Raw genomic sequence first — 19,191 nt, forward strand, 5'->3', positions numbered from 1 at the left:
ATCTTCACCTGGGCAAGTAAGTGTCTTATTTAGAAAGATTCAATCCTCTATTTTCTCCCTGAATCCACTACCAGGTGTGGTTTGAAATACTTGCTATGTAAGCAATATCCAACTTGGGAGAAAACATCTGGAAATATTTTCCTCATCAGTAAACACTGTTACACTCCCTCTCTCTAGCTTTCTGATAGTCTCTAGCCTCTGTTCTCACAGCCTTAGTTTATGGTTCCAACTACCTCCGGACTCTTAAGACTGACTGTGGACCTTAAAACCACAGAGCCATAGAGATGATGAGTATCAAAATCAACTATCATCTGCATAAGTTAAGAAATAAATTTCTCTTACTGTACAATGTTCAATACTCTAAGTATTGTATAGGATGTGACTATTGTAGCTGCAGTGTACTTACTAGTTTTCAATGGGATAGAAAAAGTCAGTGTTCTTCATATGCCTATTGCTACATTATACCCCAGCAACCCACCTCTGCCAATGCAACAGACATATCTATAGATCCAGTGATATGTGTCTACAACCCTGAAGCTTAAGAAGAAAATAAGCCAGCTGAAAAGTGGCATCTGTATAAATACTTAATTAAAGACAAGAAAGCAAAAAAAGGATTCAACCTCCCTGAGACTGATCTTACCTGCTACCTCTCCGTTGGTTAATTCATCTGACTCATCTTCTCTATTTTGATCCTCAGATTCAGATTCACATTGTAACCGATTCAACTGTGTGATATAATTAGTCAAAGCCTAGAAAAGAAGCAAAAGGTTGGAAGACTCTCGATTTTAATTCAGAAGATTTCAGGAGAATTCATGAGATGAAACATGTATTTGGAGTATAAACTTACATTAATAGTATCATCTTTGTGATTAAGAGCTACAAGTAAATCTTTCTGGAACTTCTCAAATGATTTGATTTGTTCACTGAGCTCAGTGTGTGATGCACTCCAGTCTTTGACTTCCTGCTGCAACTGAAAAGTCAAAACACACGAATTCCTATGGGTTAGGGAGGGGTTTCTGCACTGGATACATCAGGACTACAAGACTTAGACAAAGAAATAGAGAACCATACTCCTCGGTGGCCTGCCTCAATCGAGGGGGTTGAGACCTTGGTTAAGGAAGAGGGCAGAGTGGCCCCAACTTTCACAGCTGCAGTAAGAACATCAGAGCTCTCAGGAAGTTGACCCTGTTTATTGCATTCCCCAGAAAATTGCTGCCAATTCAAATAATTTACCTCCAGCAGGAATGTCTGGGCACATATGACTGTCTCCTAAATTTAGACTCCTTATCATGTAATCTTCCCTTGGCCGGTGAATCAGTAACTACTCAAAAGAAGATCATAAAATACTTAATTTTCTGGTTTAAAAAGTTTCTTTGAGGCAATGCAAGTTAATAACTGATTGACATTTTAAGAAAATACACATATACAAGATAAAAATCAGGATGAATAAAGTTTATTACATTTGAACAACCATTTTAATTGACTTTGCACTGAAAAAATACACATTTTGTATAGCTTTCACTGGACAGACTATCAGGAGGTACATCTTCAGGTTTTATGTCCATTTCCTTTTCTTTCAATGTCTGTTCCTCAATTTCCCTTTGGTTTTCATTTTCATTCTGTTTAAGTTTGTGCAACGGCAGAGAGGACAAGACAGAAAGAAAACCTGTCATCTTAAAAACAGCATATCATTCTTCTGTACTGGTATGATGTGAACCAGAAAGTGCTTGAAATAATATTTAACTACAATTTATCAAGAGATCAGCAGTATCAAGAAAAGGATAAAACATTCAAGTGTAGAGATGAAAAATGTTTTAATGGCTTCAAACTAATATACTCTATATAGTGTGGCAATAAGGGTTGTCAATAAAGGTTGCTCCTTGGTAGAACAGTTTCTCCTACAGCAATGCCAGATTCAAATTATCTTAAACAGAAAGCAAGGCATTTTGACTCCACCTACCTTACATTTAAGTGATCACCAATATGTTAAGCTCAGTAACTATAAAAATACGTCACCTATCAACAATAAAGACAAACAAATCCTACTGCATTGTTGATCTACTGTTCCTAAATGCACCAAAGTCAATACTACCTGTGTTTGCGTACTGCTGCTGCGCAGCTCACAACACAGCTTCTCTCTTCCAGCAAAAGACAGCTGCTTTAGTGCTACCAACTCTTCTAAAAGCACCCTTTCTCCTTCTGAAACCAGGTTTTTGTTATTTAATGAGGATCTCTAAATAAGAAAAGAGGTCATGGAAGAATATTGATTGCGATAGAGGTAAAAAGCAGAAACATCAAGCAGATTTCTTTTAACCCCTTGGGACCAAGAGACCTTGGTTCTACATTATGATTCATATTTCATTATTAGGGATTAAAAGGCACATATGAAGTTCAATGCAAAATTCGCAACTTTAGAAAAAAAGTTATTTAAACTTAAATATTCAGGAGTTTGTATAGTTCGAGTAATATTTTCTCTGTCAATTTTTGCATTGAAATTTTAGAAGAATAAATTCACAAAATGCAATGAAGAAAAGAAAAACTGATTTTTCTTTTTTTTAAAGGAGATAGAGAGAGAGAGAGAGAGAGAGAGAGAGAAAGAGAGAGAATTTTTTTTTTAATATTTATTTTTTAGTTCTCGGCAGACTCAACATCTTTGTATGTGGTGCTGAGGATCGAATCTGGGCCACATGCATGCCAGGCGAGCGCGCTACCGCCTGAGCCACATCCCCAGCCCCACAAAACTGATTTTTCAAATGACATATTTTATTCTCAAATATCAATTTCCCTATTATTTTATATTTAAAAAATACACGTTTTAGTTTTCAAAATTAAATTCAATAAATTTGTTTTCATAAGAACTTTCATGCAAATATTTCTTGCTTTTCTGCAATAATTTTGTGAGTATATTTTATATAGCAGTTGATAAGAATATAGCTCCCAAATACCATGAGATATTTAAATTTAGAAAAGAATGTTATATAAATTTGAATTTCTCTAATCAACAAGAGATGTGTCCTCTGAGAGAGTTCTAGAAACAGATTACTTCAGAAGATTTCCATTCATGATTAAAAAGATGGATTAAAGATAGCTAAAGATAAACCTTGGAGATGGTAATTGGTAGACTCACAGAACTACAAATGAACATTGAAAAAGTGAATGACAGCAACTGTATACTCAAGTACCTCAGTATAATATTTCCAAAACTCTCAAAGTGCTTTAGCTATGTATGGTCAATAGAATTTTTAAATTTATATTGTAGTCACATTTCCAGTGCCTGAAAGGCAGTTAAATAAAATGATAATGCACATTATATCAGTTGAGTTAGGTGTGCCTAACAAGGTCTAAAGTTGATCCCAGGAACTTCCTGATGTTAAGTATTTGTAATTTGTTTGTATCTAGGAAAAATAATTTTGACTTAAAAAAAAGCCACATAAAAAATACCATTATTTCATTTGAGGAGAAAAGAGACTCTAAAGTTCCATACCTGGGCTAACTGTCTATTAAGTCTCTTAATCTCTTCTTGTAGCTGCTCCATGTGTCTCATGTGTGCCTGCCTCAACAGTTCTGTGGCCTGTTGATGTTCTTCATACTGTCGTACTAGTTCTTGCCTCATATCTTCCAACTGTTCTTCGTTTGACATCATTTGTCTAGAAGCATCCATGCTTGATGTCAACATCTTACCATGAATCTTTGATAAGAAAAAACACAAGCAAAAAACTCAATCATAACATATTTTGTGGTAATTAGTCAGCACTGATACTTTAACTGAATATGAAAACAATTCTATTAACAACATAAAGCATCTGAGTTTTAGTTTTATTATTAAACAAAAGCATAAATCACTTTTTTAAAAAAAATTATTTTTTAGTTGTAGATGAACATAATACCTTTTTTCATTTATTTTATGTGGTGCTGAGGATCAAACCTAGTGTCTCACCCATGCAAGGCAAGCACTCTACCACTGAGCCACAACCCCAGCCCATAAATCACTTTTTTTTAAAAAAGTATTTTTCTTATTTATAATTCCAAAACAACATGAAGTTAATTTATTACCACCATACATGTTATTTTCCAAAAGGAAACAGCTACTTACAAGATAGTTTAGCTAAAATCTAATTCTAACAGAGAAAAACAAAATACTCAAGATTCTTTATCCACCCTCTCCAACCCCCACCCCATCCACTTTTTTTTCCGCCCATACTAGAGATTGATCCCAGGGCCTCACACATGCTGGGCAAGTGCTCTACCACCAAGCTACATCTCTAGCCCCTTCTCTTAATAAAGTTATAATTCCTTTATATCTCTTGATATTTTATAATGGGGAAATAATATAAACAACAACAACAAATATACACACACACACACGCAAAGTTTATAGGGCCAGGGTTGTGCCTCAGTAGTAGAGCGCTTGCCTAGCATGCATGAGGCACTGGGTTCAATCCTGGGAACCACATAAAAATAAACAAATAAAATAAAGGTATTATGTCCATATACAACTAGAAAAATATTTTTTAAAAATTAAGTTCACAAAATATAAGGAATTTTGCCTATTTAATTTTTATTCATTGGTCATCACCGTATTATAGAAAACTGCTTATTCAAAGAAAAATTATAATAAATTTTATTTGGAAATAAATGCTTTACATTTATGAGTTTCTCACACTCATGACAAGTCAATAGGTTCTATGAATACTTCAATCCCTTAAGATACTAATTAAAATCATTCTGCCTTGAACAGTTATAGCTAAATTAGTTTTCATAAACATTTCACAAGTTTTGCATTACATAAAAAGCTGACAGTTTTATTTGAATACTCCTCTGAACAAGATATATCTATCATGAACACATAAAATAAATTTGAAATTCAGATAATTTTAAAAGAAATAGAATTTACTGTTTTCTAATAAAGGCTGCAATTCGTTGGGGTAACAGATCCTCAACTAACAAGAAAAAAGAATTAGTATAGAGATAATAAGATACTTTGAATTGTCTTCTTGAATTCATAGCAATTTCCTTTTATGTTCTTACATTTAATTGAGCAAATCATTTGGCCACAGGTATTACCTAGTTATAATATAATTAATCTTCAATTAGTTTAAATAAAACTAACACAGGTATAATTTACAATGAGAACTTAACATGTACTATGTCCAAAAGACAACCAAGAATACTATGACCTGATTTATTTTATACTTCACACCAATATTGTTTCACTTAATCAAATACCTTATAATTAATAAAATACATTAAAGTCAAGACTGGACTTCATACTTTCATTCTCTATTAATCAGCATTATTGCTACTGTTTTAAACTGAAGACATTACTATAAGTTTTTCTTTTTTATATTCAAAGAAGCATACTTACAGATTCGCTAACTATAAATGTTTTGTCTTTGGAGAACATTTCTTCTGAAATAGTTAGTTGGTAGACCTCTGATTCTGTTATATCATCAAGATAATCACTGTTTGGTAATAGAACTTCTCCATCTTCTCCTAACTCTTTACTAAGTGGCTTAAATTCTTCTTTAAATTTCATGTCCAATGCATCAGAAGTCTGAAGATTAATTTGATCCTGAGATAATTTCATTTCATTAAAATAATGTTTTTCATTTTGCTGACAGAAAGTAAGTGCTTGTTTTGATGACATAGTATTTTCTTTTCCCTTTGATAGTCTAGATAGTTCAGTTTGTTGAGCAAATGCAACACTCATTGACACAATGACCTAAAGAAATCAATCAAACAAACAAAAAAGGATTAGATTTATAAATACCAGCTGGATTTAAAAAGTGGGTCATTACTCAAAATTATATGAATTAGAAAAAAGCCTGGCCTCATAGTTTTAAAAACAAAAATAAATCCTCTGATAAAATGATACAGAGATAGGCTATTTTTCAATAAATGTAACATCAAAGTGTTTTACTGCCTGCCTTTTAAAATAAAACAAGCAAAACTTTTCTAACTATAACATCAATAAATGCTCAGTACAAAAATAAAAAAAAAAAATAAAAGTCTTTATATTTCTTCCTTCCAAGAAAATTCACTTGGCCATGAGTGATAATGTTCTGTGACAATCCTCCATCAGTATCTGTAGTTATTATCTAACATTACAATAATTTATCAGGGTAATACAACTACTTTTTCTCTTCATAACTTTTCCCTCATTTTTAGAATGCCAAACTCCTTCACAAGGTAACTATTTACAATGTAACACATATATAAAAACTTGTGGCATTCTGAAAAATTGTAATTACTATTCTATATCAAGAAAAAATGTTCTTTTCAATGAAAAGCACCGCAAAACATTCTATGAAGCAGCAATTATAGTTGATGCTGTTACAACTGTTTGATGGAATATATATGAAACTTACAAATAAAAACAAAGTACATACCATCAATAAAATCCATGCTTTTTTTGACAGTTCAAAGATCAAGAAAATCTATAAACCAAGAAAACCTTGCAGATAAACTATAAACTTACCTTAGCTATTTCTTCTTCTAATCTTTCTTGGTATTGTTTTTCCAAAAATTTAACCATGTTTGTTTCTTGTTTCATTCCACATTCCTTAGAAAACTAAATTGAAGGGTGAAATATGACAATTTACACTGATTTTATACCATTAATTTTAAGGATGTAGTCAATATTCCAAAAATATCACTATTTTTGGACACTTTCAAATAAAAATAAATTTCAGTTATCTTTTAACTAAAAACATTTAATCTAATAATCCTACAAAATAATTACACTTAGTATAAACTTAAAGATGCAAAGAGAGAAATATATTTACATATCTGTAATTATTAGCATAAATTCTAGGGTGGGTTAAAGATACTTAAATATAATTAATAAGACATAGGTAAAATGTTAACAAGTGGCTATGTTTGATAATGAAATCATGAGCAAATTTTCTTCTTGGTATTTATTAAAAGAACACAATTTTCCACATACAAATTATTTTTATCAATTAAAAAAATAAATCTTCTTTTAGAAATGTAGATATACAGTCAACATGAAAGTATTTGTTTATTTACCAATTATTTGAATTTCATCCAACAGACATTTAATAAGGGATGAGTGTGGCTCATATCTCTTCTTAATATCCAGAATGAGAATGGGCAATAGTCAGTGATTTTAATTTTTACTAGAATTTAGAATTATTTAGTGAAGATGAAGATGCAGTTGGGGGTTGAAAAAAGTTTTGAATAATACAATGTCGAGGACAGGCAGAGAGTGGTTCAGTGGCAAGCACGGTTAAAAAAGCATTTTTCTATCATTATTTCTGTTGGAAGGTGGCCTGATCCATTATTCCAGCCCTAGCACCTTGGATTTTAGGGAATCCTATACACCATTCTGAAGATACCCTCCGCTTCCATAATGGGAAGAAACGACTATGTTGGCCATGGTACTGAAGCTGATTTGTTACACAGTTCATAAAGAAATGTTACAAAGAAAAAATTTAAACTGTAACAGGGGAGGAAAATTCTCAAATTTAACTTTCTCTGTGTTTTTCCTATGCTATGAAAAATATTTCTATAGACATTCTGGATCTTTTAAATAAGGTATTATCCTCATGATTTATGCTTAATCTTAGCCAAATATTTACTACATAATTACAAAACTGAAGACATAAAATTGATAGTAAGAAAAAGTATCAGTGTACATAACTGTTTAAAAATGAAGATTAAAAATAACATACCTCTATTGCATGATCAATATTCTTTTTTAGACAACTTCCAGGATGTACTACTGATTTCTGTACATCAGATTCTTTAATTACCACTGAATCAACAGAGAAGCTAAATATAAATAAAAAAGTATAAAAAAAATTAGTGTTGTGTGTTTTATCCAAAGTTTCTACCATGTATAACGTGTACTGAGGCAGTGGGGAGACAAAAATGATAGTTCCCCCAGGGTTACAAGTATTGTAACTTAAAATATTTTTGACTAAGTTTTCAAATTAAAAGTAACAATGAATATTATGTCATTTAATGAATTTCAGTATAAATGTATGATAAAAAAATTATTATGTAAAAAATTTTTTTAATAATTCTTTCAAAAATAACATCTTAGATATACTTATATAGCAACAGTGTACATAACATACTATATACACTGATACTACACACTACTTATATACCTAAGATATATGATACATATTATTCATATTACATGGATATCTAAATTACACAGACACAAAACATATAATAATATAGAATAGATTATATTGGATTAAATATATTAAAAGAGCCAGGTACAGTGGTGTGTGCTTGCAACTCCAGAAATTTGGGAGGTTGAGGCAGGAGGATCAAAAATTCAGGATGAGCCTTAGCAATTTAGTGAGACTCTCTTTCAAAAAAAAAAAAAAAGGTTGGAAATGCAGGAAGATGGCTGAATAAAGTATTTGCTTCCCTGACAGATCTGTGGAGTGAATCAAGAAAAGCAAAAAGGTCACTTTTTTCAATAAGATGGGTGAATGGTCCAGAACTAGGAAGGACTTAACTGGAATTTAATACTGGATACTCAAAACAGATCATGGACTCAAGAGATCCTGTATAATAAAATAAGGGGGAAAGATCCCCAGCTCCAGAGCTGTAAAATAGCTGGAAGTACAAACCAGAATAATCCCTATGTGAATGTAGTAAAGCAATAAAGGAACCCCCAGTCCTAGGAAAACAGAGGTGTTTTGCGGTATGGAGAGCTTAAGAGCTCAGAGATACTGCTCAAAAAACAACAACAACAACAACAAAAAAAATCAGTAAGCTGTGCTGCACAGCATGTGTGTACAGGAGGGAAGCCACCAGCTTTCTTGGCGGCATGCATGGAGGACAGCAGAAAGAACCCTTGTGAAGCAGTGGCTGGAGGGCCTGCAGTTAGGTGAGTCAATTATTGGCAGATCGAAGTCTGGCCCCAAAAATGTGCAAGGCACACCCATGCTGTGTGATAGAGAGTGTTCCAAAGTGACCAGAGAAAATCAAGCATGGAGGGACATTTACACAGGAGAATACTGATCAAGGAAACCCACCTGGCTTTCCCCTCCCCGTCCAATCAGCTGCTTGCAGTACTGGCTGGAAGAGAAGTGCCTGACTGTGAATTTGAAAGGACAGGCAAAGAAAGAGATCAAGTTTTGGAGACCAAATGACGACCAGGGTTCATGGGGTCTGCAGGCAAAGTTGTGGGCTAAGAACAGATTCCTACATCACATGTGTAGAACCTAAAGGAGATTCCCGAGGTATGGTCTTCCAATGTGGACAGACAATTGCTGAGCCTTGGAGGTGTGATGAATTAAAATCTTCAGACCAATAGGCACGCAGTGAAGAGATTGGAACGTACCTAAGCCTACACCTTGGCTCTAGTAGTTCCGCTTCCAGGACTAACACTCTCACCCTAGCAAACCTAACTACCCTGAGGGTAGAGCTAGCATCAAATTCAAGACAACAAACCTAACTGCTCAGAAGAGAAGCTGAGAAACTTGAACTGCAATGGAAAAAAGTGTTCAATTTTTCATCCAGATTCCTTTTTTTTCTTCTCTCACATGTCTACCATTTTTGAAACCAAGTATTTTTCATGGATCATTTTATTGAGGACTGGGATATCTGAATAGTACATTACAGTTTTGTTATTATTTTCTTTTAAAAAATTATATATATATTCCCCTCTCATTTATCTGTTTCCTTGTATTCTCTTTCTCACTTTTCTCTTGCTAACACCCAACCTCTATTAAGTCCTCCCTTCATTCTTCCTATAATTTTTTAACTTCTATCTTTTCTGATCCTTCCTCATAAACATCACACCCTACATGACTTTTGTTCTCTCTTTGTCCACCAATGGAAACTGTAAACTTTTTTGCAAACTTAATGTTTATATTGTAGACAATAATTGAACACATCATTTCAATTTAATGGAATAAAACTGTGGATGCCTTAATAGGAGCTATTTGGTTTAAGGCTGTATATTATTTGTATTGGGTGCAGTTATTATTTGTCTCTTCCACAAAGGCGAGGTACTAGAAATCTTCAGGGACACTATTAATCTACAGGGTAGACACTGTACTGCTTGAAATCCACACTGCTAGAAGGACAGACATAAGGACAACATGAGAAAACAATGGAACAAAGTGGCCCCCAAAAAACCAAGATGATCCAATAATTAAACCCATAGACAACACAGTAAAAGAAATGAAGAAAAGGAATTTAGAAAGTACATATTAGACTGACCTGGTACATAAAGAATGATATAGGGAATAAAATCAGAGATAAATTTGAGGAGGTAAAAGATCATTGCAGAGGCAGAGATTCTCAGAAAATTACAACAACAACAACCCCAGAAATCCTCAAAATGAAACAATCAATAAACCAATTAAAAATTCAATGGAAATTATTATCAATAGACTAGACCATTTGGAAGATAGAACCTCAGGCAATGAAGACAAAATATATAATTTTGAAAATAAAGTTGACTACACAGGGAAAATGGTAAGAAACCATGAACAGAACTTCCAAGAATGATGAAATAACAAGAAAAGACCAAATTAAGATTTATCGGGATAGGTGAAGGCATAGAGATACAAACCAAAGGAATGCCCAGTTTTTCAATGAAATAATATGAAAAAATTTCCAAAATCTGAAGAATGAAATGGAAAATCAAATACAAGAGGACCTCAAATGTACAAGATCACAACAGACCCACATCAAGACACATCATTAAAAAAAGGTCAAATATAGAAAATAAGGATTGAATTTTAAAGGCTATGAGAGAAAAAAATATCAGATTATATATAGAGGGAAACTAATTAGGATCTCAGGTGATTTTTCAACCCAGACCCTCAAAGCCAGGAGGTCCTGGAATAATATATACCTAGTTCTGAAGAAGATGGATGCCAACCAAGAATTTTATATCTAACAAAATAAAACTTCAGATTTAAAGATGAAATAAAAACCTTCCATAATAAAAAAAAGTTAAAAGAATTCATAACTAGAAAATCTGTGCTATAAAACATTATCAACAAAATATTCCATGAAGATGGAAAAAAAAGTCAAAAATCAACAAAGGGAGGAGCCATACAAAAGGAATAATCAATCAAAGGAGAAATTAATTCAAAGTAAAAAGTAGAAATAACCTAAAATGACTGGGAACACAAATCATATCTCAAAAATAATGTTAATGGTCTAAACTAATAAACCCAAAAGACATAGATTGGCAGATTCGATTAAAAAAACAAAACCCAAAAATCTGTTGTCTCCAAGAGACTCACCTCATAAGCAAAGACATCCACACAGTGAAAATGAAAGGACGGGAAAAAACATATCACTCACATGGACTGAGTAAACAAACAGGGGTTTCTATCCCCATGTCAGATAAAGTGTACTTCAAGCCAAAAGTTAATCAGAAGGGACAAAGAAGACATTTCATACTGCTTAAGGGAATTATACATCAACAAGACATAATACATTAAATATTTATGCCCCAAACAATGGAGCATATACATATATCAAACAAACCCTGCCTCAATTTCAAGAATTACATAAACCATAATACAATAATACTGAGTGACTTTAACAAACCTTTCTCACTACTGGATAGATCGTCAAACAAAAACTAAACAAAAAAACTATAGAACTTAATAATATAGTCAATAATTTATACTTAACAGACATATAAAGAGTATTATATCCATCAACGAATACATGTTCTTCTCAGCAGCATACAGACTCTTCTCTAAAATATGCCATAAAGCAACAATTATGAAATAAAAAAGAGATTATACCCTGCATTCTATCAGATCATAATGGAATGAAATTAGAAATAATTGATACAATAAAAAATAAAAAAACTCCAACACCTAGAGACTAACCAATGGATATAAGAAGAAATCAGGGATGAAATTTTTAAAATACTTACCAGAGATAAATGAGAACTAATACAACTTGTCAAAATCTCTGGGACACTATTAAGCTAAATTCATTAAATGAATGGAAAGTCAATGAGTAAATGACCTAACATAAGACCTCAAAGCCCTAGAAAAAGAAAAACAAATCAACACCAAAAGCAGTAGAAGACAGGAAATAATTAAATTCAGAGCTGAAATAAATGAAATTGAAATAATCGGAACAATTAAAAAATTAACAAAAAAAATTTGTGTCTTTGAAAAAATAAATAAAATTGATAAACTCAATCGTGCTAATGAAGACAGAAAACTCAAATCATTAAAATTCATAATCACAAAAATATTACAACAGATACTGTTGAAATACAGTAGAGAATCAGAAGCTATTTTGAAAATTTATACTACAATAAAAATGAAAAATTTAAAGACATCAACAAATTTCTAGAGACAAATGAGCTACCCAAATGGAATTAGGAGGACATACACAATTTAAACAGATCAATTTCAAGCAATAAAATAGAAGAAGGCATGAAAAGCCAACCATTTAAGTAAAGCCCAGGATGAAAAAGATTCTTACCCAGTACTACAAGACCTTTGATGAATTAATACCAATAAGCCTCAAACTATTTCATGAAATAGAAAAGGAGGGAACTCTTCCAAACTCATTCTATGAAGCTAGTATCACCTGATATCAAAATCAAAGACACATCAAGGAAAGATAACTTCAGACCAATATCCCTAATGAACATAGATGCAAAACTTCTGTATACAATTCTGGCAACTCACATATAAAAACATTAAAAATATAGTTGTTATGGTTTGGTTGTGAAGTATCCCCCAAAAGTTCACATAAGACAATGCAAGAAGATTCAGAAGAGAAATGACTAACCTAATCAGTGAATTAATCCCCGATAGGAATTAAAAGAAGTGGCAGGGTATGGCTGGAGGAGATGGGAATTGGGGGGATGGCAATGGAGTATACATTTTTTATATGGAGAGTGGAGTCTCTATATGGGGTATATATTTTGTATCTGGAGAGTGAAGTCTCTGGCTCTGTTTCCTGATCACTATGTGAACTCCTTCCCTCTGTCACACTCTTCTTCCAGATGTTCTGCCTTACCTCAAAGCCCAAGGGATGGAGCTGGCCATCTATGGACTAAGACGTCTAAACACGATGAGCCCTCAAATAACACCATGAGTCCTTTTCCTCTCTTAAAATTGTTCTGGTCAGATCTTTTAGTAACAGAAATAAAAAAGCTGACTAAAACAATAGCGCATTATATTCAAGTGGGATTCAAGGTTGGTTCAACATACAGAAATAAATAAATGTAATTCATCACATCAATAGACTTCAAGAAGAATCATATGATCATTTCAATTGGAGCACAAAAAGCATTTGACAAAATAAAGCACCCTTTAATGTTTAAAATACTAGAAAAACTAGGGATAGTAGAAACAAATCTCAACACTGTAAAAGCTATACATGCTAAACCCAAGACCAAAATCATTCTAAATGGAGAAAAACTGAAGGCATTCCATCTACGAACTGTAGTAAGACAAGAATACCCTTTTTTACCACTTTTATTTGATATAATCCTGGAAACTAGCCAGGGCAAGTAGACAGAAGAAAGAAATTAAAGGGATACGAATAGAAAAAGAACTCAAATTATTACTATTTGCTGACAATATGATTCTATATTTAGAAGACCTAAAAAATCCACCAGAAAACTTCTAGAATTAATGAATGAAATTCAGCAAAGTAGTAGGATATAAAATTAACAACTATACACCAAATGCATTCCTATATATCAGTGATAAAGCCACTGAAAAAGAAATTAGGAAAACTACCCCATTCACAATAGCGTAAAAAAATAAAATAGAATATTTGGAATCAATCTAACAAAAGAGGTGAAAGACCTCTACAGTGAAAACTACAGAAAACTAAAGAAAAAAATTGAAGACCTTAGAAGATGGAAATATCTCCCATATTCTTGGATAGGTAGAATTAACATTGTCAAAATGGCCATACTACCAAAAGCATTATATAGATTTAATGCAATTCCTATTAAAATTCCAATGACATTCTTTGTAAAACTAGAAAAAGCAATCATAAAATTTGTTTGGAAAAAAGAGACCCAGAATAGCCAAAACAATCCTTAGGAAGAAAAGTGAAGCAAGAGGCATCATAATACCAGAACTTAAATTATACTACAGAGCCATAACAACAACAACAAAAAACAATGGGATGACACTGGCACCAAAACAGACACATAGACCAATGATACAGAATAGAAGACATAGAGACAAACCCATATAAATACAGTTATCTCATACTAGACAAAGGTAACAAAAATACTCACAGGAGAAAAGATAGCCTATTCAACAAATGGTGCTGGGAAAACTGAAAATCCACATGAAGCAAAATGAAATTAAACCTCTATCTCTAATCTTGCACAAAACTCAACTCAAAGTGGATCAAGGATTTAGGCACTAGAACAGAGACCATGCATTTAACAGAAGAAAAAGTAGGTCCAAACTCTACCATCTCAGCTTAGGAACTGACCTCCTTAACAAGATCTCTAGAGCACAATAACTATAAGCAAGAATCAATAAAAAGATTCAAACTAAAATGGTTCTTCACATCAAACAATCAATAACATGAAGAGTGCCTACCGAATGGGAGAAAACCTTTACCACACATACACCTCAGAGCATTAATCCCCAGGATATATAAAAAACTCAAGAAACTTAACAACAGGGGCTGGGGTTGTGGCTCAGTGGTAGAGTGCTTGCCTGGCATGCGTGAGGGACCTAGGGTTTGATTCTCAGCCCCACATATAAATAAATTTAAAAAATAAAGTTTCATCAACAACTAAAAAAAAAATTAAAAAACAATAAAAACACCAGAAAAACAAACCAATCAATAAATGGGCTAAGGAACTGAACAGACACTTCACAGAAGACATACAATTGATCAACAAATATGTGAAAATACATTCAACATCTCTAGCAATTAGAGAAATGCAAATCAAAACTCCAATGAGATTCTATCTCACTCCAGTTAGAATGGCAACTATCAAGAATACGAGCAATAGGCCTAGGGACATAGCTCACTTGGTAGACAGCTTGCCTCACATGACCAAGGCCCTAGTTCATTACTAAGCACCACAAAAAAAGAAAAAGAAAAAATATGCAACAATAAATGTTGGCAAGCATATGGGGGTAAAGGTACACTCATACATTGCTGGTGGGACTGCAAATTGTTGCAACTACTATAGAAAGCAGCATGGAGATTCATAAGAAAATGTGGAATGGAACCACCATTTGACCCAGTTATCCCACTCCTAGGTTTATACTCAAAGGGCTTTAAATCAGCATAATACAGTGATGCAGCCACATCATGTTTATAGCAGCTAAATTCACAATAGCTAAACTACGGAACCAACCCAGGTGTCCTTCAACAGATGAATGGATAAAGAAAGTGTGATATATATCTTCCCAATGAAATATTACTCAGCCATAAAGAAGAATGAAATTATGGCATTTGGTGGCAAATGGATGGACCTGGAGAATATCATGCTAAGCTAAATAAGCCAATCCCAAAGAACCAAAGACTGAATATTTTGTCTGATATGCAGATACTAATTCACAATGGGTTGGGGGGGTAGGGAAGAATAAACATATTTTGGATTAGACAAAGGGCAATGAGGGGAGGGGAGGGTTATGAGGGAAGAAAGGATAGTAGAATGAATCAGAAATTATTACCCCAGGTACATATATGATTACATCACATATTCTACATCATGCACAACCAAAGAATGAGAAGTTATACTTCATTTATGTATGATATGTCAAAATGCATCCTACTGTCTTAGATAACTAGTTAGAAGAAAAAAAAAATGTTAGAACTAAAAAATAATAATTAGTTATTGAAACTACATATATAGAAATAATAGTTCATTAAAATTGATTTGTCTAACATTACCCAACTGGTATGTGGTAGATCTGAACATGAGTTATTTTAAATAAAAACAGTAGTTCTGAAAAAAAAAGAAGGATGAGGATGTGGCTTGATGGTAAAGAGCCCCTGAATTCAATCCCTGATACAAAAAAAAAATTTATATATATATATAATATATGTGTGTGTGCATGTATGTATGTATATATATAAAGATATACCTAAGATATATTACTGAGTTAAAAAAGCTTGTAAATTCTCACTTGCATTAAAAGCCTGTTTTAACATATATGTCTATATAAATAGGAAAATGTCTGAAAGAATACATATCAAAAGTAACAATGATTGCTTATATTGGAAATGAAGTGTGGCAACAGGAAAGAGAAGGTTCTTAACTTACAGTTAGTTTAATTTTAACTTACAATCAGTTTAATTTTAACTTTATCTACCCACATATCTTTTGGTATGTATGTCCGAATTCTGTATTGTTATATAAGCATTCACTACTTTGTAACAATGTTTTCTTAAAATGTCTAATCTAATAACAATAAGGCAAGATTAGTATTTAGAAATCATGTGGATTTAGAATACATCAGTGACTTAAATAGACAACGATAAGCTTAAATTCCTAGGCTGGGGTTGTGGCTCAGTGGTAAAGTACTTTCCTGGTGTGTATGAGGCACTGGGTTCAATTCTTAGCACTGCATGTAAATAAATAAATAAATAAAATAACAACTAATAAAAATGTTTTTTAAAAAGGCTTAAATTCCTTAATTGAAAACAAACAAAATGAAACAATATTTCCTATAAATTTATATATATTTGGATACATAAATTACATACATACATTATTTATATACACATATACATGCACACACACAATGATTATAATGTATTCGTACATATAAAACAAATAATTTTAAGAAAAAATGAAGTAGAAAAGTAAGACACAGACTCTTTGGGGACGATTTTAATTTATGTAAGAACATGACATCTAAGTAAAGATCCAAAAGAGATGAGGGTATGGGCATACAAATACCAGGAGAATAATCATTCTAGGTAGAAGAAAAAGCCAATCAATCCCTAAAGCAGAAGCGTACTGATATGTGATATAATTGAGGATCACAGTGGGGATGTATGAGGTTTTTTTTTTAATATTTTAAAACTGTTTTTAGTTGTCAATGGACCTTTACTTTATTTATTTATATGTGGTGCTGAGAATTAAACCCAGGACCTCACACAAGCCAGGCAAGCCCTTTACCGCTGAGCTCCAACCCCAACCCCATGGGATTATATGGTTTGAGAACAGTAAGTGATAAGAAAGTCAGTAGGAAATGAAAGTCAAAGATGTCATGGTCCTCAGGACTAGTGAGACTGTAAAGAGCAGAAGAGGATTAGAGTAACATGATGTAACTGAAATTATAAAAGCAAAGGTTCTGGCACTTGTGTTGACTATATAGAGAATAGACTGTAAACAGAAGTTGAGTAATCCAGTTGAAACACAAAACAATGGCAGGGACCAGTGGAGCAGTAAGGAGTGGCACAGTTGTGATGTACTTTGAAGGTTAAAAAAAAAAACAAGATTTTTCCATAGAATGGCAGAGAGTTATGACAGAAAGGAGTCATGATGGATGAAGATGGCTACAGAAGGAGCAAATTTTAGAAGATCCTGATCCAAGAAAACATACATAGTGGTAATTGAAGATCATTTCTTCTCTCCTCATAGATCAGGGTTCTATTTGGGACATGATGAATTTGAGCATTAGACAATCAAATGGAGTATATTCAAGTCATAGTGGAATGATCATACTTAGACTATTTAAGTACTCACCACATCAACATATCAAAGCCTAGGCATAGAATACACAAGTAAATGTCTACTACCTGACCTATTTTAATTCAGAAAATAGATTAATAATAACATCTTTATAAAAGTATAAGTAAAATTCCTATAATAAAATGTCTTTGGTTTATACCAACATTTATTTCACACATTTCAAATACAGAATTATCTCCTGCTCTTATTTCTTAAAAAATGTTACATCCTATCTCTTTGTTAAAGTTATATTTTATTCTTAAAATAACCATTCCAGATGATACTATCATTGTTACTAAGCTACAAATACTGCTGAATGAAGTTTTAAGTAAATAGATACCTTGGGTCCACCGTGGTCTCACTAATGGCTTGAAGCTTCTCCTGCAGAGAATAAATTTCTGCGCTATGATTTTCTTCAGTTTCTTTCAATTGTTTGCGCAAAAAGCATATGAAGTTTTCTAATTCTTGAATTTGTTCTTCAAGTTGTTTAATTTTTTTGGTATCTTTCAGAGAAGATAACAGGAAGAGAAGACAATACACATTTCAATACAAACTTCTCAGTGAAATAACAATCATTTTATTTCAATGTATAAAAATATTTATTCTTTGAAAAATGTTTTGAGTGAAACTCAGGTTTTAATTTGACTCATGCTGACTGATGAAAACAAGAAAACAGTGTGATTCAAGATCATTTCTCCTATCCTTATGGTATAGTATCTCTAAATTCAACAATTTTATATCTTTAAAACAATTCAGAAACATGAAACAAAAGAAGTGTTGAAAAGGGACCACAGGAGAGTAATTAACACCTTTCACTTTCCTCTTTTATTTTTATTTCTTAAAAATGCTGATAATTAATCACTAAACTAACTTTTTTTGCCAACTAAATGGGCCATTAGTTAACATGCAATTTGGGAAATAGTGGACAGACTACCTCAAGAAGATATCAATTTAAAAAAATACAAACTTAAAATATTACTATATTCAAAGAACCCCTGAAGTGAAAAAGCATGGTATTATCTGATATGCTTGAAATTCTATTCTGTTCACCAAAGCAATTACAATAATAAAACTCATTCCTAAAAGCAAAAGTGAAGGCCTATAGATACCTTGAACACAAGAAGTCTAGTTAACTGGCCAAATAATCATGAAAGAAAAACATTAACTGTGACTAATTGTTTATGGTTCATTGTATGGTCCCTTAACATTGTTACTTCCCATTATGCCATCTTGGTCTTTTAACTCACTCTCTAGTTTCCCCTGATAACTCATTCTTGTCCTTGACCTCTTGTCCTTGACATTCATGCTGATTATAAATCTTTACCTCATACTTAAATTTTTCTCCCAGGTTTCAGACTTCTATTTTCAACTAACTCCTATATATTTTTTCAAAGTCAATAAGTATTCTACTCTTAACTCAATATATTTAAAACTGAATTATTATTTTTTTCACAAATTGGTTCCTTTCTATGACTAGAATCATACTCTAATTTCTTCAACTAGAAACTTGGGTATCATTCTTAATTTCTGCTAAC

At 32.6% G+C, this 19,191-nt stretch overlaps 1 protein-coding gene across 1 annotated transcript in view; it reads right to left on the reverse strand.

The window, feature by feature from the left end:
* Nucleotides 1–1,475: 1,475 nt before the first annotated feature.
* LOC143389920 (A-kinase anchor protein 9-like) overlaps nt 1,476–19,191 on the reverse strand; it is a 56,826-nt gene continuing 39,110 nt past the window's right edge. The window contains exons 11-17 of the mRNA XM_077108437.1: nt 17,997–18,174; nt 7,695–7,794; nt 6,479–6,571; nt 5,366–5,722; nt 3,485–3,688; nt 2,093–2,233; nt 1,476–1,619 (exon numbers count right to left, since the gene is read on the reverse strand). Coding sequence (XP_076964552.1) covers nt 1,476–1,619; nt 2,093–2,233; nt 3,485–3,688; nt 5,366–5,722; nt 6,479–6,571; nt 7,695–7,794; nt 17,997–18,174 — 1,217 coding nt within the window. The remainder of the gene's footprint in view (nt 1,620–2,092; nt 2,234–3,484; nt 3,689–5,365; nt 5,723–6,478; nt 6,572–7,694; nt 7,795–17,996; nt 18,175–19,191) is intronic.

This window comes from Callospermophilus lateralis, unplaced genomic scaffold, assembly GCF_048772815.1.
Source record: "Callospermophilus lateralis isolate mCalLat2 unplaced genomic scaffold, mCalLat2.hap1 Scaffold_74, whole genome shotgun sequence".
In the NCBI taxonomy this organism is placed as follows: domain Eukaryota; kingdom Metazoa; phylum Chordata; class Mammalia; order Rodentia; family Sciuridae; genus Callospermophilus; species Callospermophilus lateralis.